Here is a 23,597-nt window from a genome sequence, read left to right as displayed (position 1 = left end):
TGTCAAGTCATCTCCAACCCACAGCAACTCCATGGGTACATCCCTTCCAGAACACCCCACTCTCCATCTGCAATCATTCTGGTAGTGTTTCCAAAATGTTTTTTTGGTAAAAATACAGAAGTAGTTTGCCATTACCTTCTTCCATGCAGTAAACTTGAGTCTCTGCCCTCGACTCTCTCCCATGCTACTTCTGCCCAGCACAGGTGTACATCGCCATATTTATTTTAACATTCTGTCTCTCCTTTGAGACTGTAAGCTCCTTTAGGCAGGGAATGTTGTCGACCCACTGTGTTGTATTGTACCCTCCCAAGTGCTTAGTACAGTGCTCTGTACATGGTAAGTGCTCAATAAATACTATTGATTGCTTGATTGATTGACTGATTTGAGGCCTACATCCCACCTTAAGATCACTGAGTTTTACTTTCTCCACCAGACTCTGTGAAGCCAGGCAGTGGGTGCGGGCACTGCAGCCCTGTGGGGGGTGCAATTTGCTGAAAGCCCTGAGGAAGGCCTTCACCAAACGAGTGCTGAATTCCATAGTGATCATTGTGGGAAGCTGGTAAGTCCCATTTCTTGACCAGGTAAGCGGAGTGGCTTAGTAGATAGCACACAGGCCTGGAAGTCATAAGTCAGATTTGGCTTTCCATCCTGGCTCCGCCACTTGTCTGCTGTGTGACCTTGGGCACTTAATTTTGAAGAAGCGTGGCCTGGCAGATAGAACACAGGCCTGGGAGTCAGAAGGACCTGGGTTCTAGTCTTGGCTCCACCATTTGTCTGCTGTATGAGACCTTGGGAAAGTCACTTCACTTATCTGGGCCTCAGCTCCCTCGTCTGTCAAATGAGGGTTAAGACTGTGAGCCCTGTGAGGGACAAGACTGTGTCCTACAGGATTACCTTGTATCCACCTTCCAATGATTAGACCAGTGCCTAACATATAGTAAGCACTTAACCAATACCATATATTATTATTACCTCATCTATAAAATTAAGATTGTGAGCCCTATGTGGGACATGGATTATATCCAACCTGATTAGTTTGTATCTACCTCAGCAATTAGTTTGGCCGCTGGCACTTAGTAAGTGCTTAACAGGTGCCACTATTAAAAAAAAGTAATGGCCAACATATGCTGGAACAGAATTGAATGATCTTTTGTGGGCTAATTTTTTTCTACCTGTGGGAGAGGCCTCTTTAAATCCATTTTCCTGCACAGGGTTTACCCAAGTCCAGAGTTTCTTCATTGACTTCTTGTCTTTTCCTTCATTGAGAACTTCTTTGCCTTCCATTCGCACATTAGCCCAGTTCTTTTCTCTTTGTACCTTGACTCTAGACATTGTCTAATCATTTTGACTCTATTTCTACCCTGAGTGTTCTTGAGACCTGACTAGAATGAGCCAGGCTCTGGGGCAAACAGTGAATGGATGAAAGTGGCAAGTTAAAGGGAAATGAGTATTTTATTGAAAAATCCTGGGAAACTCCTGAAGTGCTAAAAGACAAAAATTCTCCCAGGAGGGCACATTTTAGTGGAGTTGACTAAATACCTGTTTATGCTTCAGGGTGCTCTGTCCCTCATCCTTAAGATCAGAGAAATAGATGCCCCCAAATTGGAATGCACGAAACATAAAAAAGCAGAGATTTGATGAGCAGAGAATGCTCTTCGTCCTTGTTCCCTGATCTGTTCTAACCAAATGTTCCCCTTCTCCACCCCACCTACCCACCTTTTGTTATAATTTGCCTTTCCTGGTGAACAAACCAAAGTGAGATTATCAGATTCCTTAATGTACGGGTTTTCTGCAGCCCAGAGTGAGAAAGGGTGAGAACCACCAGAAACATCCAATTTAAAGATGTTGAGAAAGGATGCAGCCCAGGTGGTTGTTCAAGACCTTGCACAAACAATTTAGTTCTTGATTGCCACACTCCCCTAAAGATGTTCTTTTAACATTCCTGCCTCGGTGGATGACACAGCAAAGATGGGTGCAGGGGCAGATGCTGGAACAAATGGAATTGAGTGGCCTTTCCTTCCCCAGTGTGTTCTTTGGTGTCCTGTGCTCTCTCCATACAGATAGAGGGAAGGAGGAGGGTTCTGACAGCTGTAAAGATCTGCCCTCTGGCCACAGCCTAGGCTGTGTCCCCTTGCCCTCATAGAACCCTGGCTTCTCCCTTCATTCATTCATTCAGTTGTATATATTGAGTACTTACTGTGTGCAAAGCACTGTACTAAGTGCTTTGGAGAGTACAATATAACAATAAACAGACACATTCTCTGCCCAGAACGAGCTCTGAAAGGTGATTCTACCCTGACTCTGAGACCCCCAATTCATTCCTCCAGAATTTTCCTGTTGAGACATCTTCTACTCTTGTTATATTCTGTTTAACCCTGCACAGCACTATTACGTAGAGCTGGGAAATGAAGGGCTGAAGGAAATAAAGCTGGGATGGAGCATAGACGGTGAAATGGAGTACAAAGCAGGGACGTGAAGTATTTCTGGCCCTCAGACTTTCTTTTTGAGTCTCTTGTTGCTTCCCGCTAGCCCGGACCAGTCATCAGAAATTCTGTCAGACTACATTCAGCAGGTGACCCTAGGAAGAGATCTCGTTATCCACACAGTTACCTATGAATGCAGCAGTTACGTGCCCCCGGTAAGTCACTGTCCTATAGGGATTTTTTTTAAAGGGACCAGATTTCTTACTGGGGCAGCATTCCCCTGAGCTTGGTTAGTTGCTGAATTGGATTCCTGGTTGGGAGTACAGAAGGTTGGAGTCCGCCTTGTCTCTTCTGCCCACTTATTGGACAGTTCACTCTGCCTTCCTGAGCCTCTCATCCCCCTTACCTCCCAACCCCTCCCCTCCATTCTCCCAACATTCCCACCCTCTTTAACATGGGGATAATGAGATCGGATACCAGTATATGTGTGAATTCATGAGATGTGTTGCTGTAATTCTCTTCCTCGCTATTGCAAACTCTCTCTGGACATTAAACGTAGGTGATTTTACGGAACTTCTCAGAAGCCGTCGGTGGCCGTTATCACTGCTACTCATCGGCATTGGAAGTAAGTCTGTCTTGCCAGCAGGGTTTTTCTCATTCCCTTGCCGCCCAAACCTTATCATGGTGTTTCTGTGGCTTTGTTACTCTTAGGTGTAAAATCCCTGCAATTCAGGCTCCCTTTATGCTGGAAATGTTGTATCTCATAGCTCCATCATCTTTAAAGGGGCACTCCCTTGCTTTTATTGTGGTTATTTCTCATTGCCAGAGGAAAAGGGGACATCAGAGGGGTCCTAAACCTTCATTCTTCTAGTCTGGGCACTCCTCACCTCACCACAATCAAGGATGGGAGACTCTTACCTTCCTTCTCCCTGAGATTAAATTAATTGATTTAAGACAGAGTTTTGGAAACTATGAGTGGCAGGGATTCAGTTACAGTTGTCTTTATTGATTCCTCATATTTGAAGTTTCAGATTCCTGAACTCAGTACTGTAATTGAATTATCCTCTAACATAGCACTCCATACATACTATTTAATAATGCCTCAACACTGCTGAATTGGCCATAATATGGAGATCTTGTGCCTCCATACAGTGAGTAATGCACTGAGCAAACACGACATTAATTGGCCTCCAGTGAGCAAATGTAGCCATCAGTTGGTGTTCCGGCTTGCTCAGTCATAACCAATATGCCGTTTGCCTTCTGACTTGTTTTGATTTCCTACTCATTGTCGGGGAACAGAATTTTGCCAGTAGTGATGTGGACCAGCTCCTTTGTGAAGCTCAAAAAGCCAAAATCCTTCTCAGCTACATCAAAGAGATGTATCAGAGCAGGTTGAAAGACAGCGTACTGACCTGCACGAGGCAGGGAGTAAGTACTGAGTGTTGTCATGTGCCTTCACCTACTCGGAAACCCCTTCAGGATTCCCTAGGGAAGCATTTAGAATGTTATGGGTCTTTTCTCCCCGATGTAGTTCTGCTTCCCAGAGGTCACACCGAAGAAGCCTCTTAAACCCTTTTGTTTTCTCGGTCTGTGATTTAAGCCCCGTTAGGGAAGGGTGGGCTAATGGATTGTGATCTGCCAATTCCTTTAGGTGAAGAATTTTCCAACAGACTGTCAGGTTTGATATGGTTGCTTTAAGAAATAAATCATCCCAAATCCACCAAAACCAACTCCGTGGCTGATTTTCTAATTTCCATTTTGCTTTTGGTTGAGAGGGGACAAATTAAAATTATTTTTCCCCCCCTAAGAGTTGTCTTCCCTACCATAGGGACTTCTTTTGTTTCCCATCCCTCCCCCCTGGTTTGTCAGACTGAGAACGTGAGTGTGTGCTGCTCTGGAAGATCCCAGCTGTCCAGTCATGTTTATCTTAGGAAAACCACCCCAGCTTTGTGGGCATAATTAATGGGAATGGACACAAACAGCTCAGTCCCTTCCCCCAAGATTCATGTCAGGGGAGCTCCAATAGCCTTGTTTGTTTCTCATTTGGGAGTGGAATTCCCCACAGTAACTACAGTGTATGTCATTTTGTTTTTGATATAACGCAGCTTGGACATACAAGATTAAGGAGGAATGTTTGTGTGCATTGTTCACCCAGGGTATGAGTGAACAGAGGTTTGTAAATGATGCTTTTCTACTTGATTTAGATTTTCACAGAGGTTGCAAATTTTCCACATTCCAGTTGCTTACCAAAACCTCCAAAGCATGATAATCCCCTCAAAATAGAAACCCCAAACTTCCTGACCAAAACTTCTGCTGACTGGCTGAAGACAAATGGATTGAAAGGTATTTTCCCTTGTAGGAAACTTAGGATTCATGGTACTTGAATGATTTATTAGTGCATCTTTTCAAACAGTCATAATATTAAGTGTCTGCCATTTGCGGAGCACTCAACTAAGCACTTGGAAAAATATAGAATTTTCAATCGGTGACATTTATTGAGCAGAGGACTGTATTGAGAGCTTGGGAGAGTACAACACAGTAGAGTTAGTGGACTCAATCCCTGCCCTCAAGGAGTTTACAGTCTAGTGGGGAAAGTGGACAGAATAAATTACAGTTATCAATCCGTCAATCGATGTTATATAGTGAGCGCTTACTATGTGCAGAGTGGAAGCAGTGGAGTGCAAGGATGCAGACGTAAGTGTGGGAGTGGAGTATCAAAGTGCTTAAGGGGTAAAGACCCAGGTGCAGAGGTGTTGCAGAAATTAGTAGACATGATCCTTGTCTTCAAGGACCTTGTAATCCTGGGGGAAAATAAATATTAAAATAAGTTATAAGTGGGAGGAATAAGATGCAGAGAGCTGTGCATTTGTGCTGTGGGACATGGAAGTAAATGCTGAAATGGGTGGGGAGATTAGATATTAATCAGGGAAGTATTCTGCCCACAGTAAGCATTCTAAATGTGATTGATTGATAAGACTTCCTAGAGGATATGTGATTTCAGGAAGGTAAAACCTTACACTTTGACACATTATGTCTTGTTTTTTCATATTTGCAGCTAAACAGTTGAACCTGTATCAAGTTTTGGCTCCCAGTGCTTTCTCTCCTGTGGAGGAATTTGTTCCTATTCTCCAGAAAACAGTGTCTTCAACTGTTCATGAGGTAAAGCAGGAGAACAATTCATTTTAATGACATTCGGAAAAGTGACTTCTGGAATATGGTTTTATCCCATTTCAGCCTTGTTTTCTATAGGTGTAGCCTGAAAACAGCCTACCAAAATGATGTAGGCGTAGTCTTCGTAACGTCTCTCTAAGATCCAGAGTACTTTGAAAAGCCAAGAAATTTTCAGGAGGAATGGTGCCTTACTGCACCAGATCAAAACTATGTCGCATTTATGGTAAAAAGAAAACCCAAGGAACTGAGAAGTGGAGCTAGAAGATGCTATTAAAGATATATGGACTTCCAACAGCTGGTCAAATCTCCCAATGGGCAATCAACATATCCTTGATTTGTCCTTTTAAATAAAGATCATTATGAGAGGAAGACATTAGTGACAGTCACAAGTTGTCATTTGACAGCCACACGTAGCGCACATTTGTCGCTCAGTCTTATCAGGTATCTTTCTGGTGCTTCTAATGGTAATGATAATTGTGGTATTTGTTATGTGCTTACTGTGTGCCAAGCACTGGTGTAGATATAGGATAATTAAATTGGACACAACCTCTGTCCCATACGTGACTCACGGACCAGAAAGTTCCCTGGGATTAGGCAAGGGTACTGGGGAGGAAGAGTGATTCTAACCACTAGTGTGGTTTCGATCCATTTGTTTTCATGATGAAAAGAAACTGTTGCCTTAGAATTTTGTTCCCATAATTTCAGAGAGCAATGATGCAGTTTGAATGGCATGATGGGACAGTCAAAAACATTCATGTGGATCCACCCATATTGTACGAATACCAGGTTAGTTTTTGTCATTTTATCTGCCTTAGATAAAAAGTCTTTAGAGAAAATCCATACATAAAAGGGCTCTGAAGAGAAAGATCCCATTTCTACTTGGGGGGAATCTATCCAACAGATACTTCTTGGCCTTGTGGGAAAGTTCAGCACTGCTCTTGACATCCTTTGTTCCCCAGCAGCATCCCTGTTCAACCTTCAGTAATCATAAAAATAGTAATTCTGGTATTTGTTAAGCACTTACTTTGTGCCAAGCACTATACTAAGTTCTAGGGTGAACTCAAGCAAACCAGGTCAGACACAGTCCCTGTCCCGCATGGAGCTCACAGTCTTAAACCCAATTTTATAGATGAGGTAACTGAGGCACAGAGAAGTGAAGTAACTTGCCCAAGGTCACACAGCAGGCAAGTGGCAGAGCTGGAATTAGAAACCAGGTCCTTCTGACTCCCAAGACTGTACTCTATCCTAGGTCACGCTGCTTCTCTAACGGTATTATTTAAGTGCTTGAAAGGGGAGAACATGCCTCCACCTCTAGGGTGTAAACTCCTTGTAGGCAGTAAACATGTCTATAACTCTGCTGTATTGTTCTCTCCCAAGGGCTTAGTTACGTGCTGTGCACACAGGAAGTTCTCAATAAATACCACTGATTGGGGAAATACCTTGCTAAATGCTGGGGTAATTATTAAGTAAACATATTAGACCTCCCAGAACCACAAGAGACTCACCATCTAAATGGGAATAAAAAGCAGTTGAAAGGGGCTTCACTTTGATTTGTTTTGGGCTGTAGGGTAGACTCACTCAGCCTGTTTATTCATTATTTGGGAGCAAAGCCTCAGAGCTGCTAGTGTCTTTGGACCAAAATAACCCATCGGTCATAGAATAACTGTGATATTTGTGAAGTGCTTACTATGTGCCAAAAGCTGTGCTGGGGCAAACACAATCTCTGTCCCACATGAAGCTCACAACCTTGTAGGAAGGGACAGAGGGGGCTTTATCTCCATTTTACAGATGAGGAAACTGAGTCAGAGAAAAGTAAAGGACTTGCCCTGGGTCACATAGCAGTTAAGAAGCAGAGGCAGGATTAGAACACGCACTCTTGACTCCCAGACTTGTGCTCTTTCCACTACATCACAATGCAGTACCTCCATCCTCAGAAATGCCCATTTCTCTTGTCTAAGTTGTGTTATAGATGTCAGTTCCTTCTAAAATAATTGCTCATGTAGCCTGAAATGTGGGTCTTTTCAGAAGCAGCTTGGCCGAGCAGTGAAGATGTATGAGAGACGGATCGAGTGGCTTTCCATTGCTAGCAGGCGGATCTGGGGCACGGTCTGTGAAAAAAGGTATTCTCCTTGCTTGTGGGAGACCATACCTCTGTGTGTCCTCTCCTGATGTCTGGAACTTAGTGCGCTGTAAATCATTAGAATTATCCTTTGGAGACGGAGGCAGATAGCATTTATATCATGTACACTGAGGTAGCCGGCATCTATTTTTAACAGCCACAAGCATCACTTACAGATAGGGTGGCAATTTGTCTTTTTTTCTGGACAGCCTAGCTGGCCATCTCCTGTCCACTACTGGGTGTCACCAAAAGGGTGATTGGTATTCTTTAAAGGTCCTCAATAGACATCTTAGTTACAGCTCTTTCCTTTATAAGATAGCTGAATTACCCATTCTTCTCCCAGGACAGAAGACAATGTACTTCTTTTCCCACTCTTACCTTTTTGTTTTCCCTTTCTTTCACCCTGATTTTCATGAAGATTGCACTCACTACTTCTTCCTTTTACCAGTACTTTTGTGGTCTCTCTCCTTTCCTGAGTGCTTGCATCTCTATGGAAGTGTCTTTGGATATATCTCCTCAGATGTGTGTCCCAATCTGAGTTGCTGTCTTGTTTTTTAACTTGTTTTGTGCACTTAAATGTGTGGTGGTGTCCCTGTGTCTATCATGGGGATGGGATACCCAGGCCTCTTCCCCATTTCACAGTTAGTTGGTCTAAGTATCCAGGGGGTAGGGATAAAAGACCACTCCCTTATTTCAACTAGGATCAAATTTTAAAGTTCAAGGTCTCCCACAGACCTCCCCACAGGTTCCCTCAGCCATCTTCCCCCAGGCTGGCCCAGAGGTGAGCAGGGCCTAGCCCAGGCTCTGACTACTGCTCTCTCCTGCTCCGGCTATGTCAGGCTTCTTTGTCACCAGGGTAGGTGACAGAGTGAGGGAAAGAGGTCAGAGGTCTCAGGTGCGCCATGTGATCTGGTTCCAGTGTTGGGAACCCCATCCTGTCTGTAGAAGCCTAGGATTGGAACAAAAGTCGAAATTTAACAAGTCTCCATTGATCAAGGGGCTTCTCCAAATTTCTTAATCTTTGGGGATTGATAAAGTGTAGCTTATGTGGGTCTGTGAATTTATCCACCCACCCAGGAATCTATTTCCTCATTTTTCCCTCTGAAGTTGCTACCATATTTATCGAACTATAAGATATACTCTAACACAATTTATAGTGTTTACTGAATACTTACTATATGCAGAGCTCTGTACTAAGCACTTGGGAGAGTACAGTACAGTAGAATTAGCAGACACATTCCCTGCCTATAATGAGCTTCCATGGGATACCACTCTTAATTGCCTCAGAGAGAAAAGGTGGTGTTACAGAGGGGCTGGAGATGCAGGAGGAGGAAGCAGTGTGACCCAGCAGAGAGCACAGACCTGGGAGTCAGAGGACTTGGGTTCTTATCTCTGCTCTGCCACGTGTCTGCTGAGCCACTTTGGGCAAGTCACTTAACATCTCTGTGCCTCAGTTGCCTCATCCCTAATATGAGGATTAAGTCTGTGAGCCACATGTGGGACAGGGACTGTGTCCAACCTGATTAGCTTGCGTCTACTCCAGCACTTACAACAGTGCCTGGCACACAGTAAGAGCTTAAAAACTACCATTCTAAAATAAGAGAAAGATGTGAATAGCAGGATGTCACCAGAAGAGGAACAGGAGAGGGGAAAGTGTTATAGGAAAAATTTGGGGAAATTTTCCTTTCACAATCAGCTTGCTTTTATTGCCTTTCACCCTGCCTCCAAGCAGTACTATAGTTTTAAAATATTCCACTGCTAAAAGGTTGAGACTATATCTGTTTATAAAAACCTATTTCAAGAGAAAGTCCCCAATCTTCCTCAGAAGCAGTTTTAGCATTGCTGTTCTGCCTTCATCATTTGCCAATCATTAAGATTTTGGACAACAGTTAGCTCAGGGAACTGAATTTCCCTGGAAAATTTTTAAATAATAAAATGGAACAAAATAAACAGTATCTGACAGATTCTGTTCTACTTTTAAAGCTTGAGTTTCTTTTTAGGGTGGTTATACTGGTGGATATCTCAGTAACAAATTCCATGTACATTATTCATATCCAACATTCCCTGCGACTTTTGCTCGAGGAACAAATGTCAAACAAAGATTTCTTCAATATCACTGCGTAAGTTTCAAAAGACTTGGGGGGAATATTCCTTTGGAGGGATCTGTACTTGAGGAAGTCCCTTGGAAAAGGATATTATAAAGAAATCAACATCCCAGGAAGGCTCTCTCTCTTATCTGATTTGGATGATCTCTTTTTGAGATGTGAATAATTGAGGGGCTAAGAAGAGCCCGTTGCTCAAAGCAGATAGGTGGCCCTAAAATGTGTCACTAGATAAAGTAGGATAAGCGTAACCAAACCCAAGAACGTGGCCCCATTTACCCTCATGACCCCAAAGCCTGATGCTCACGAAAAGTTAATGAGTCCTGCTCTTTCCTTCAACTCAGAGTTGTAGTAGTCGAGATCCTATTCATCAGGTGCTTACTGCATGTGGAACACTGTACTAAGAGCTGGGAAGAAAATGCACATGGGAGAGTTAGACCAGGTCCTTGGCCCTCCAGGGACTCCCAGTCTGAAAATATGGTGGGGAAGCGTTTGGTGCCAGACCAGATTAGAACAAAGAAATGATCAAAATTAAAAAACAAGGTAAAAGACAAAGTTCATAGTCCAGCAAGTTCCAGGTATAAAGGGGACCTCTAAGGCCATTAGGGTGCCGCTACTCAGTCCCAGTTAAAGCTTCCAAAAGTTTTAAAATGTGTTGAGTTCTCATGCTGCTGCAACTTAAATCACCACGACCCTGAATGCCCAGAGCACACTGGGAGCAGGGGCCCTGGCAAGGCATGGTGGGCAGGTGGCAGAGGTTTCCAGGGGTTTCTCTTGGCAGTCCGGTGGAGAAAGAGGTCAAGGAACACACTGCTGCAACTTAAATCCCCCACAGCACAGGACTATGAGAGTTGGGGGCCCCGAGTGTTGTGATGAGGGGGTGGGAAGGGTTTCCGCTGGTTTTGCTCCAGTTGCACTCCAGACAATGAACCTGAAATATATGTAACTCGCAACATTCCAAACACTTCAAGCAAGAGGTTGAATTTAGGAGAGACGTTGTGACACATGAAATGAGCAGCATCCTCAGTTTGCTTATAACCTGGAATTATGTTTTTAATGAGCTCCGAGTTAAGGGGAACTCACATTATAATCTGCATTCCATTATCGTTGTCAGAATAATGTTCCCTACTTCACTGACTCATGGAGTGAGCATTCATGCAAGAGAAGAACTGGGTGTATTTTCAAAGCAATAGTGGGTGGGAAGGCTGGGTTTCTATTCTGATATCCCATAAAAGGTGAATACCTTCATGCTTAAGTTCTGGGATCCAGAAAAATAAATCCAGTTCCTTATCGGGAATAAGCTAAAACAATCACAAGGAGTTCAGACAGTCAAAGCAATTGGGTTTGGCTATATTAACATAGGCTTGCCCAATTTTATTCAATTACTCTAATTTCTTTGCCAATTCTTTCCAGATTTATTTTGGGTAATTATTCAGATTTCACTAATGGTTGAAAGTGCCATTCTTTTATGTTACTAAATATAGAACATTATCCCATTATGAAAACTTTCCCAATGCCTTAAAAAACGTGAAACAAACCTATGATATGTTGTAGAGTTAACATTTTTGCTATCTCCAGTGGGTAAAGATTGGGTCTGCACCAATGAAAATTATGTAAATTTGAAAGTTTTGAAGAAATGGGAGTTGGGTGGAAGCTCTTTATTAAAATGAATATTTTTTTTCTTCCCCATGAAGGTTCGGAAGTGAAATTGAGAGCTGGAGTCCTGAATTGGCTCCCATAAACCAAGAGAATTTGCAAAGTGCTTGGAGGTATGTGATAGCAGATAACTTTATGTACAGTTGACTAAGAGAAGGGATCCAGGTAAGGCTAGGTGAAGTGATATGATCATGTGTAGGAATTAATCAGAGATCTCTCCTATTAAACAATTAGGGTATAAATCCCAGAAATTCTACTTTTCACCCTCAGCCCTTGTAGCTGCCATTTGTCTTCAGAGTTCACCCTCTGTCCTCTGACTTTTCACCTTCTGCAGGTGGGTCTTGAGCCTGGAGTGTGGAGGAAGCAGGAACATTATGGGTGCTGTGAGGAAAACTGTCGAGGTGGACTTGAAGGAGAAGGACAAACACACCTCCCAAGGGATCTATCTTTTCACAGGGGGAGTTCCTGACCAGGAGATGGTAGGTGGCATCATCGAAAGGAGTCGTTCTTCAGTATCTCATTTAGTAAAATGCCCTTTTCCCGTTGCAGAGTCACTGTAGTCTGTGGCCTTTAGGGGCTTTCTCGAGCTTCAGATTGTGATTCATGTTTCTCTGCTTTGTTCAGGTCTCATTTAAGTGGTTCTTCTCCAGACTGGTGGAGCCCAGGGTAGCCAAAGAATTCTTGCCTGAAGGCTGTCTCCCCAACAAGACTATAAACTCCTTGAGGGCGGCAATCATGTCTACCAACTTACTGTATTGTACTCTCCCAAGCCCTTAGTTCAGTGCTCTGCGCACAGTGCTCAGTAAATACCATTAATTGAGCATATGGAGAGGAAATTGAAGCAGCAGGGAAATGACCTTCCTGCCCAGTCCTGATGGGGAAATGCTCATGGCTCCTGAGACAGTGGAAATGCAGCTGGTTAAAAAAGGAAATCAAAAAGATGGAAGCTGAAGTTCCTGGGCTACCACGTTCAGTCTGTTGGGCTACCAAGCCACTACGATTTGCCCCTATAGAGTAGTAGTAATAATAATAATTATGGTACTTGATAAGTGCTTACTATGTGCCAAGTAGAGTTTTAAGTGCTGGGGTATATACAAGTTAATCAGGTTGGACACAGCCCCTGTCCCTCATGGGGCTCAAAGTCTTAATCCCCATTTTACAGATGAGGTAACTAAATCCCAGAGAAGGCAAGTGACTTGCCCAAGGTCACATAACAGACATGTGGCAGAGCCTGGATTAGAACCCAGGTCCTTCTGATTCCCAGGCCTGTGTTCTATTCCCTAAGCTACGCTGCTTCTCACCATAGGGCAGACCTCATTGCTATTACAGATGCCACCAGGGAAAAGAGCAGCATTGTTAGTGACCACTAACAAACTTTCTTAGATGGTTCCTCTGCCCATTCCATAGCGGTCAAGAGAGGAGATTGACTGGGGGCAAGAGGTGAACGAGCTTTCTGTGCCTTGCAGTCCATTGTCAATGCCTATGTTGCCGAGGTCTGTGGCGGCTGTGACTTGCGACTGCACATCTGCCTGTTCCACACTGGGGACTCAGACCTAGATGGTATTATTCCTGCCCGCTATGCCAGCATGGATGACACCGTCAGCGCCTTCAGGGAGATAGCTCGGGCTGCCAATGGGAGGTTTCACTGGTTTGGAGATATAGGTAGGTAGACGTTCTCAAAATTTGTGCCTGAATTTTAAAACTTCGTTTCTCTTGCCTGTCTCCTTTTAGACTTGTCTTTTAAACTGCACCAAGTTAGGCTCCTGGTGCTAAATATCCAGTTAACGCTATAGTTAACTATAGTATCGTAGGAGGCTGGCAGTTCTGTTTATCAACCTTAGATCTTGTTTTGTGGGAGGGATTTTTTGAGGCCTTGTGATGTATTTTCATCAGCTAAAAACCATTTTGGTTGCCTGTGCTGTTGCCCAAAATTCAACTTAAAATAGGCTCTCACTGTACGTTTCATCTTCTTAGAACTTCCTTTGTCTGTCTTTCATTCATTTAAAGTGGATTTTTGCATTGCCATTTCAACATTTTGAACTTTTTTGTCTGTGTTCCCAAGAGTCTAGTTTCTTACCCACATTATTTTTTGGGGCTGTTGAATTTGGAATATTATTTGTAATTTAGTCTTATTGCTCTGGGTATCCACTGCCATATAGCAGGTGAGCCCATGGGACAGTGTCTGATCTAATTGCAGTCAACACTTCCACAATGGGTAATTTCACTATGAATTTTGGTTAGAACAATTGTTGGGGAATTAGGAAATGTTCTTCTGACAGCATGCATCTATCTGGGCAGAATATGTCAGAAGAAATGGTTGTTTTCCTGTTTTCAACATCAACTAAGTTGCCTGTGCTTTTCCTCAGCACTGGCTTATTCAGAATATCACCCTTTCCATGTTATAGGAGAACTGCATTCATTTTATATTTATTCTGGTGCTTAGAGCATAATAAGCGTTTTATAAATACCATTGCTAGTTTTACTGCTGATATCTGATTTCATATTTTTTTGTTATGTTCCCAGTTAAGATTCAGGAGTTATGGTATTTAAAATAGGTCAACAAAATGTAAGATTGGAGGAGGATCCCCCACCCACCATCCAGCCCATGTTGATTGCACACCAACAATCGGCCATTTGCAAAAGCATATCTGCTATTTAGCACCATTTAAGAGTTATCAGGGTGGCACCTGGATCTGGATTTTAGCCAGAGAACATTTCCTGGCATGACAGTGTAGCAACATTTCCTGGCATGACAGTGTAGCAGATGTAGCACCTCTTTGATGCCTGCAGTTATTGACATAAAACTGCACTTTTTTTAATACAGTTAAAAGCCATTTTAAAAAGTGTAAACTAAACTTGTCATGCTCATTCCTCTGAGTGGGCTGCAAATGCAGTTATAAATTTGTACTAATAGCAGTAATAGTAATAGAATTTACTAAGCGCCTCCTGTGTGCTGAGTGCTGTGAAGTGCTGGAGGGTGAGAATCAGAGGCAGTCCCTGACCCTCAAGGGGCACACAGTCTAAGAATAAAGGGGGTAAAAGGCCTGGCAAGAGACACATAAGGAAAAAATATAAAACTCCAAATCACCATAAAAGACAGAGGACAGGGATAAATGGAAAATAAAATGAAGTATAAGCTGTAGAGCACTATGGTTAGGAGAGTGGAGTTTCTGTAGCTCAGAGTCCATGTCACATGGACCCCACTTCTAAAAGACAGCAAATCACTAATAAGTTATTTCCAAATAATTAACTTGATTATTATTAAATAAAGCAAAAGGAAATGAAATTGCTCAATGGCGCAATCCTTATTAATATCTTGCAGATGTGGTGGTTGGGGATGGACTTAATGGAGCAAGGACAGTGATCCAAGACTGGGGGCACTGAGCGGGGAGAAAAAGTCATAAGGGAATTTAGCTATTGGGGGAGAAAGAGAGATTGACCCACTCAAAGAAAGCAGTCACACCAATACTCACACACTTTGAGCTGACACACGCCCGCACACACGTAGGTAAACGCAAAACAGATACGCATATAAAGAACACTCATCCATGCAGAAGGATTGGGCTCTCACATAAATACGCACATGCACGAACACACACAAACAGAGCACTCACCCAGATGATTGTATGGTTGTGCCATTGGAGCCCCCAGCTGGCAGCAGAAAAAAATGAGTCAGAGACAGAAAGAGTGATGTACACGTCCACACAAACACACACAAAAGCACACAGAAAAATGCACACTTGCACACACAGAGTCCTGGGTTTCCCTTTGCTATGACTCGGTGGACTGACTGCTACTTCCGGGGTCTGCCCTCTGGGGCTTCTGGTGTGCGATAACTGTGATTAGACTGTAAGCCCCCGATTAGACTGTAAGCCCGTCATTGGGCAGGGATTGTCTCTATCTGTTGCCGAATTGTACATTCCAAGCGCTTACTATAGTGCTCTGCACCTAGTAAGCGCTCAATAAATACTATTGAATGAATGAATGAATGTAAGACACCCTCCTGTCTCCCCCACAAGCTCTGAAGAGTAGCGGTCAGCAGAGGAGGCAACACAGGCCCTTCCTGTGTGGAGCGAGGAGTCTGGTTGCGGGCGGAGGCCTAGAGATGCAACCTCAACTGCATCTTGAATTCTCTCTAGCTGCTGGCCAGTGGGCCTCTGTGCACTGGCCTCTCCCAGTTGAGCAGTGTGTCTCCTGCACCTCATGGGCTGCAGATGTGGCGTGCCTGACTTAGATAATAATAATAATGGTATTAGTTAAATGCTTACTATGTACCAGGCATCGTACTAAGCGCTGGAGAGGATATAAGCAAATCAGGGTGGACATAGTCCCTGTCCCATGTGGGTCTCACGGTCTCAACCCCCATTTACAGGTGATATAACTGAGACACAGAGAAATGAAGTGACTTGCCCAAGGTCACACAGCGGACAAGTGTGGGGTCAGGATTAGAACCTTTGACTTTCTGACTCCAAGGCCCATCTATCCACTACGCGTTGCTGCTTCTCATAGGTCTTCTGAAAGCAGCCATTTTGTCAGCAGACAGCACTGGGTATTGCTCCGTGGGCAAATCCTGAGGCTGAAACGGGCACAGGGCTTGACTAACCAATCTCAGATGTGTACACTGGCCCCACCACCAGTTAAGCTGAACATTTCCAGGTTCCACAGTTATTTATTGCCTTCAGGCAGAGAATGGTGGATTTGAGAGCGATGATGTCAGTGCTTTCTCTGTCATCCTAGCGTATTTACATAACAGGAATGTTTGATTATACAGTCCATTGTGAAAAATCAGTTTTAATGATTTTTGGTTTTTGTTTTTTAATTTTAAAAATCGTCTGCATTACCTAAGCAGGATCCACCGTTGTACAGTTTTGTTGCAGAAGACTTGTGGGGCGGGGGGCTGAGGGCTGATTCTGGCTGCTGGTTGGAGTGGCAGTTGGAAGATTTCTGGGAGTAAACTCCAGACATAACAAAGAAACCACAGCCTCTGCCTGAGATCCCCCTGATGACTGAATAGAGGAGATGGTTGTGGCCTGTAAAATGGAGGAATATGTAAATAAATACTTGACTAATCCTGGATTTCCTCAGGAGAGGTAGAGAGAGTTGGAGGAGCCGCCTGCTGGTCTATGAGCTACAGGTTTCCCAGGCCTGGGTCAGTGGCTAGAGGGCTGGACAGGGCGTCAGACTACCTAGATCCTGTTCCCAGCTTGCCATGAGACTCTTTGTGTCGGAGCAAGTCACTTTCCTTCTCTACTGGGTCTCCTCCTCCCTGCCAAATCAAGTAACTCTTAGGGTCACCAAGGTGCCAAATTTAGTTTCTTTAATGATTTCTTTTGGCAACTGGTACTGAGTCCTCTGATACTGAGCCCTCCCTCGAGGCCAACTGCTTCAGCAGAATAATAATATGTTTGATTTCCAGGCATCTACGAGAGTGATGATATCAGCGTGATCGTGGCAGAAATGGAAGAAGCGATCAATTTCTCCCAAAAGGTGCCTCTCCCCTGGATAATGACCTTGTGACCCATTAATGGACTCAGTTTAAAGGTTGGGGGTGGGGGTAATAATCAGAGTTGCCAAGAGGGAATATGAGCAGTATCTTGTGGGTTGGTGGAGTGAGAAGGCCTTTTATTTGTTTTTTTTAAATGGGGATAGGAAGCAGAGGCTCTCTGACATGTCACTTTCCCCTTCCTCTAGGGCAGGGAAACACCAATCCCAAGGCCTTTGTCCATGCAAGTCCTGCCCAGGGGCCTGGTGCTCCAGGAATCTGCCCAGCCTTCAGAGGACAAGTTGTCCAAACCTGAGTGGGGATGTGGTTCAGGATATTCATGGAAAATATTCTCTGAGATGAAATCAGATATTTTTATGAGTCTTTTCAGAGCAAGCATTAACCACAATCCCCAAAATTCCTCAGCCTCTCAGCCTTGACATATCCCATCTAAAACTGACTCAGTGACATTTGGTTTAAGTGGGCCAACCTTTCTTTCCCATGGATGGGATTTCCCCCGATGAGGGCTGTTCACCATGTTGTTTTGTTGCCTTTTGGCCAGTGGCATTCCCAGCAAATTTCACCCTCTGAATTTCCATTTTAGTGTGCTGCTCTTGTGGGATCCCTGAAGAGCCGGGCAAGGTCCCACTTGGAAAGTAAGACCTCCCTGAAAGAAGATGGCAAGATGCTGAAGGAGAGAAGCAGCCCTCAGAAATTTTTCCCTCCAAAGCCCACAGCACTCACACTGGCCAGAATGGTTTGATTCTTTAATAGCAGTTGTCACATTGCATGCTCCATCTTTGTACTTGGTTATTCTGTAACCTGGAAATAGTTGGGCCTGTGGTCTCAGGTAAAAGTTCTGGGTTTTGTCACTGGGGAATGGGAACAGCACTCCTTCCTTTCTGGGTGTAAGGACCTGTGTTCACTAACTCTGGATGGAATCCAGCAGTCATCAGGTCCATGACTATCCTACGTTGAGGAAAGGGAGTCCTGAGTTACACATCAACTTACTTTTGCAGCATCTGAAAAAAGGCCCAGGGAACAGAGCTAATTCAGGCATTGCTGGGCTCCTCCCCTGAGCATCCTCTGGGGCCCAGGCATCTTGGCAAATGTGAAAGAGGGAGAAAAAAGGGATAAGAAGGTCTAGGGAAGGAAAGCGTCAATGGAATTCATAGTTCAAATGGACTCTGGGTATGTTCCAAGCCCCAGTACAGAAGTTCAGGCACAGAAACTTGCTCCATAAAGAACCAGGAGTAAACATACCTACTCTACATAGTGTCTAAGTGGACCCCAGAAGCTCACATTGTGTTCTGACCCTTCCCGAAGGCCAGATGATGAAAATTGCCAGTAAAAGAGGAGCTATCTGGGTAATGCGGTGTGGGTTTTGTTTTAGTTTCCTGGTTTAGTCACAGAATCTCACATATTCTGTAGGTAATCAGCAAGGACAACGCTCCAGCAGGTTAAAATGGAGCTTCTAGAGTTTGGTCTGTTTAGATGCTACCCATCAGCCTTCTGTTCCCTGTATCTCCACTCCTGGGAGAGAATAGTCCTGGGCCTTCTTTCAGGCTAGTGTGGAGGTGGGCCTCTGGGCCCCACAAAAGAGATGATTGAGTCATCAGCTCCCTGATGACTCTCAGCTCTCAGGCTGGGCCCTCCCAGGATTCAGGACTAATTTGTGGGTGCTCCCCTGAGTGTTAACAGGGGCTTGTCTGGGTGTTTGGGTCCAGTTTGGGGGTCTTCAGAGCACCCAGCTTCAGCCCATCAGCCCTTTTCCTGGCAAGTCCTTGGGTAGTACACAGATCCACAGTCACTTTCTGCATCCTCCATGGTAATAGTTTACAGCAAGAGAAAGCCTGGGGCCAAGGGATTCAGTTGGGATTCCACCTGCTCAGACCAGTAAAGGGGAAAGGAAGGATCCTGGTGTTTGCGGGGAGGGGAGGCTGGGTCTCATCACATAGCAATTGAGTTAAAGCCACATGGTTTCTTCACAGAAAACTGTTCCTCAACAATGTAGATAGTCATCTGCTGTCCCATGGAGAGGGTAACTTGGCCAGACCCAGGAGAACTGCCTGCCTCTCTGTTTATTCACTGGCACTGACATTTTAATGTGAAAGTTGTCCTTTGAAAAGAGTACACTGAGAAATACAGAGCTAGACTTCAGCTACTGCTTGCCCCCACCCTGGATCTACCTTCACTGAGGGTCTTTTCCTCATTAGAGAACTTAATTCAGGCTTCTAAGGGCTAGACTTCCTTTCTGTGCTACCCCAAACACCTCTCTTTGGGGAAACGGCAGTATCACAAGGTCATTCTCTGAATGACAGTCTCCACAGAAAGCCCGTCTGCTGGAATTTGGCATGGCTGAGGTCCGAGCAGATGTCCGCCTGGGGTAGAGCTGTTGGATAGTGAAATCTGGATCAGGGTTCAGTAGTCTTTGGACCTAACATCAGGCAGATTCTCATTAAGACTCAGATCCAGCGCTAGTTTTAGGAGGCCCAGAGAGAAGGGATTAGGTGATAACCCTGTAACTAGTGTGGAGGTGGGAATTTGGGCAACTTTATTGTTAAACCATTATAGCTTTACTGTCCAACACCAGTAATCTACATGGTAAATAGGTAAAGCTGAATAGGGACACGTATCGAACATATGGTATCACACACAGACCCAGAACGTGCGTGTCCCCTTGGCAGCATTCATCATTCCACCTACAGAGCGCTCCCAAGTCTTCCGTTCCCAGCTACTTGGGTGTAAATTGGTGCCTAGTTGGGAGATGAGGTGAAGTGAAGCTCCCTCCTTGCACCATATAAGTATTTCAAGGACTGATTAGGGACCGTGATGCAAACTCCATGCGTCACCTTCTGCTTAGCCTTGTCCGAGAGAGTCTTTGCTTCCCCTCTGAGGAGAAGAACCACAGGAGAAAGGTAGGGAGCAGCAACCTGGGAAGGGTTGATGACTCCAAAACTGGCATAAAAACATTGCTGATGGAAAAGATGCTCTGTGTTGTAGAACGTTAGAGACTACCCTGACAGAGAGAAGACGCTCACAATGAAAGCCCTGACATGGCGGCCTACCAGTGCTGGAGGAATCATTCCTCCAGGTGAGTACATACCCCCCAGTTCCCTGGGGTCGGTGAAATGGAGAGTCAGCACTGGTTCAAGGCAGGTCTAATGAGTTATCCACTCAGTAGAAGAATGCATGGATTGGGGGACTTTATAGAGAATTTTGAGGGTAAATATTGGGTTTTGTTTTTCAAATGTTTGATGAAATTGATTAAATTTGCAAAAATTGGGAGTTTTTATCTTTGTTATTCATAGTCATTTATTCAATAGTGGCCTGGCAAATAATTCTTCAATAAAATTCCTTTTTGATGTTTGTTAATGACCTAAATGTTGACCTCACAGCCCAGTCTGGGAAAACTCCCCAGGGGAAAAAAAAAGTTAAATGGATTCAAAGATCAATCAGTGATATTTATTGAGTGCCTATTATGTACAGAGCACTATACTAAAAGCTTAGAGGAAGACAAGGGAAACATACAATACAATTCTTGTTCTCAATTTAAAGAGATAGGCAGGCAAATGATTTACCCAGAGTTGGAGCAATAAAGAGAGCACAAGGATACAAATGGTATTATCAAGAATATGGAAGGATGAAATAGCTGAATAAGAGATGCTAAGAATTTGAGGGATTGATAGGATTTGGGGTGGTATGAACTAATCAGTGAGGACTTCCTGGAGGAGGTGGGATTTAAAGATGAGCACTGTGGCTTGGTGGATTTGAAAAGAGAGGAGAGAGTTCCAAACAGAAGGAATGGTGTGTAAAAGAGGTAACAAAAGGGAGGGTCAAGTGCATAGGGCAGTTAGAAAGTGACCTTGAGAAGAATGAAGCACATGAGGTGGGGTGTAGTGTGTGAAGAGGACCAATATTTAAGATGGAGAAAATTGGTGGAGAGCCCTTAAGCCAAAGACCAGGAGTTTCTGCCTGATTTGGGAGGAAATATGGAGTCCTTAGGTACTTCTGAGGAGTGAAAGAGGCCTGGGTCATACAGTGGTATAGAAAGACAGTCTAGGCAGTAGATGAATTAAAGACTGAAGGGGAGAGACTTGTGGTGCTGGAAGACTGAGGAGGCTGTCATTGTAATCCAGTTATGAAATGACAAGAGCTTGAATTAGGAGAGTGACCATTTGTGTGGAAAAGAAAGGATGGATCTGGAAAACATTGTGGAGGAAGAACAGGCAGCATTTGATGATAGACTGCACGAGATGATTAGAAGTAGTTAACGATGATCACAAGTTTGCAGGCTTCCAGGACAGGGATGGGGTGTCATTTTGACAGAGATGGGGAAGGGAGGAGGAGGAGGAGGAAGAGGAGTGGGTTTAAGGGGGAAGATGAGGAGTTCAGTTACAGTCATGTTAAGTTTAAAGCCAGTCAGGAGATCCATGTAGAGATGCCTTGGAGACAAGAGGAAATGGGAGATTGTAAAGCAGGAGAGAGGGTGGTGCTAATGAGGTGGATTTGGGAGCCATCTGTTTAGGATTGGGAGCTGAAGCCACCTGAGAGACTGAGCTCCCCAAGAGAGTACATGTAAAATAGGAAGAGCATAGGATCCAGAACAGCCTTATAGGACCCCACAGTTAGAGGATCAGAGATGGCAGAGGAACCAATGAGTGAGACCAAGAAGAAACAGAGAGGTTAGAGGAGAATCAGGTGAATATTGTGTCAATCAAACCAAGTTCAAGTAGCATTTTCTAGAGGGCATTTTTAGAACAGGAGAGAAGAGCATGTTTGAAGGTAGAGGAAAAGAACCATCAGAAAGTGAAAAGTTTAAAATGGCAGTAAGAGAGAAGAAGAGAGTGGAAGCGAGTATTTTTAAGAGGTGAGACGCAATGGGTCTGAGTGCCAACTAGAGGGGGTGGATTTTGAAAATAGGAGGGAGATCTCCCACAGTCCCATTAAGAGCAGGTGAGGAAGGAAGAAGGAAAAAGGGAAAGGGTGGACAGGGGGAAAGATGTCTGTGTGTGGGTGTGTTGGGGGGGTGGAATTGGGTGGTAGTGAGGCAATAGAGAGAATTTAGGAAGTTTATATCTGCTGGACCCAGATCTCACATTCCAAATGCATTTCATTCATATCGATTACAGAGTGGAGATATTGGTCATTCATTTCACAAATGCCTTAAATCAGCATAATGACAAGGATGGATTCATAAACCAATTTAAACCCATTTGGACAATTAATGTTTTAGGAAAATCCTAACAGAATTTAAAAAATATAAATCTTGGAAGTTTTCTTTTCAGATTGAATCACAGGTTTTCAAAAATGATTTGGGGGTTAGAAATCAGGTAACCTTTCACTGCTTGCATACAAGGTAATGGACAGGCATTATCAGAAATAAATATGTTAACTGAATAACTCAGATCTGCCATGGAGATGGGTACTACTAAAGAGTCATCTTTATGTCATACTCTCCTAAGCACTTAGTACAGTACCCTGTACATAATAAGCCCTCAATAAAGATGATTGATCGAGTAGGAGCCCCTCCAAGGCACTGCTTTAGTAGCTTGAAAGAATTGGCACACTTTTCAAAGGGTGTCAGACTCCCCTTCAGCCAGATCTGACTCAAGTTATCATCAACTTGCGTCTAGCAACAGTACTGTAGTCTCCCAAGTGCCTAGCGCGGTGCTCTGCACTAATAAATGTGTTCAGAGTGCTGAAATATTGATTGGTTGATTGATCAACTGAACTTAATTATAACTGTGGTATTTGCTAAGCACTTACTCTATGTCAGGCACTCTACTAAGGTAAGTGGCAGAGTCGTAATTAGAACCCAGGTCCTCTCTGACTCTCAGGCCCATGTTCTTTTCCACTAGGCTGAATTATTTCTCGGGTGTCTCTGGCAGGCCCCAGGAGATCTAACATTCTTGGAAGATGGAAACTTGGTCTCCCATTTCAGTGTGCAATCAGCCTTCTGGGAAATTTGAATAGGTCACACTTGGGCAGCATATTGTATGTATCAGCGTGACTGCCACAACTGAAACACTAAAATGGTTTCTTGTTTTAGCCAAGCCAGTCAAAGAGTGGAGCCAGCCTGAGAGAAAGAAAAAAGCCAAGGCAAAGAAACGACCAGAGACGTCTCTTTCGGTATTTTACATTGACAAAGGGAGGAATGTGGGTAAGGCTTTCTAAATGTAACACCGAGCCATTTATTTCAGTTTGGTGATGAGCTCACAAACATTTTAAACCGCCCTAAGAGAGGGTGGCCTTTTTTTTTCCTCACCGCAAGGTAGCCAAATGTCTGAAGCTGGCTCTGGCTGCTAGGTCTTTCACCTTCCCTCATCATTTCTGGGTTCTAACACCTAGAAATGCAGTCCATTTACCAGGCAATGAACATAAGTATGTCTCGGGAACCCTGGAGCTCAAAGCCCACTCTCTCCCCCACCCTGTCCCCAGAAGGGGCTTGCTTTCTGCATGAATGCACACGTCATGGGGCTGAGTGTGTGCTGTGAAATCTCCAGCCCCCCCACCCCACCAGGTGGAGGCTCATTTCTGGAGGAGAGAGCCCACTGTGAATGGCATTTTTAATAAGTAGAAGAGTGGTGGAGCGGTTTGCTTCTCGAGCCCATCAGTTTCCCCCAAAATCTCCACCTCCAATT

The 23,597-nt window shown here is 44.1% G+C and overlaps 1 protein-coding gene across 1 annotated transcript in view; it reads left to right on the top strand.

Moving 5' to 3' along the window:
- Positions 1-23,597, top strand: part of VWA3A (von Willebrand factor A domain containing 3A) — a 53,316-nt gene that overhangs the window by 15,060 nt on the left and 14,659 nt on the right. The window contains exons 9-24 of the mRNA XM_029058706.2: positions 434-559; positions 2,530-2,638; positions 2,983-3,048; positions 3,723-3,851; positions 4,628-4,766; positions 5,479-5,582; positions 6,300-6,380; positions 7,620-7,714; positions 9,714-9,833; positions 11,510-11,584; positions 11,806-11,950; positions 12,938-13,133; positions 16,888-16,958; positions 17,558-17,710; positions 19,957-20,047; positions 23,006-23,116. Of these exons, the coding sequence (XP_028914539.1) occupies positions 434-559; positions 2,530-2,638; positions 2,983-3,048; positions 3,723-3,851; positions 4,628-4,766; positions 5,479-5,582; positions 6,300-6,380; positions 7,620-7,714; positions 9,714-9,833; positions 11,510-11,584; positions 11,806-11,950; positions 12,938-13,133; positions 16,888-16,958; positions 17,558-17,710; positions 19,957-20,047; positions 23,006-23,116 (1,811 nt within the window). The remainder of the gene's footprint in view (positions 1-433; positions 560-2,529; positions 2,639-2,982; positions 3,049-3,722; positions 3,852-4,627; positions 4,767-5,478; positions 5,583-6,299; positions 6,381-7,619; positions 7,715-9,713; positions 9,834-11,509; positions 11,585-11,805; positions 11,951-12,937; positions 13,134-16,887; positions 16,959-17,557; positions 17,711-19,956; positions 20,048-23,005; positions 23,117-23,597) is intronic.

The sequence above is a fragment of the Ornithorhynchus anatinus genome, chromosome 2 (assembly GCF_004115215.2).
Source record: "Ornithorhynchus anatinus isolate Pmale09 chromosome 2, mOrnAna1.pri.v4, whole genome shotgun sequence".
NCBI lineage: Eukaryota > Metazoa > Chordata > Mammalia > Monotremata > Ornithorhynchidae > Ornithorhynchus > Ornithorhynchus anatinus.
Note: the sequence above shows the minus strand (reverse complement) of the source record. Positions and strands in the feature narration are given on the sequence as shown.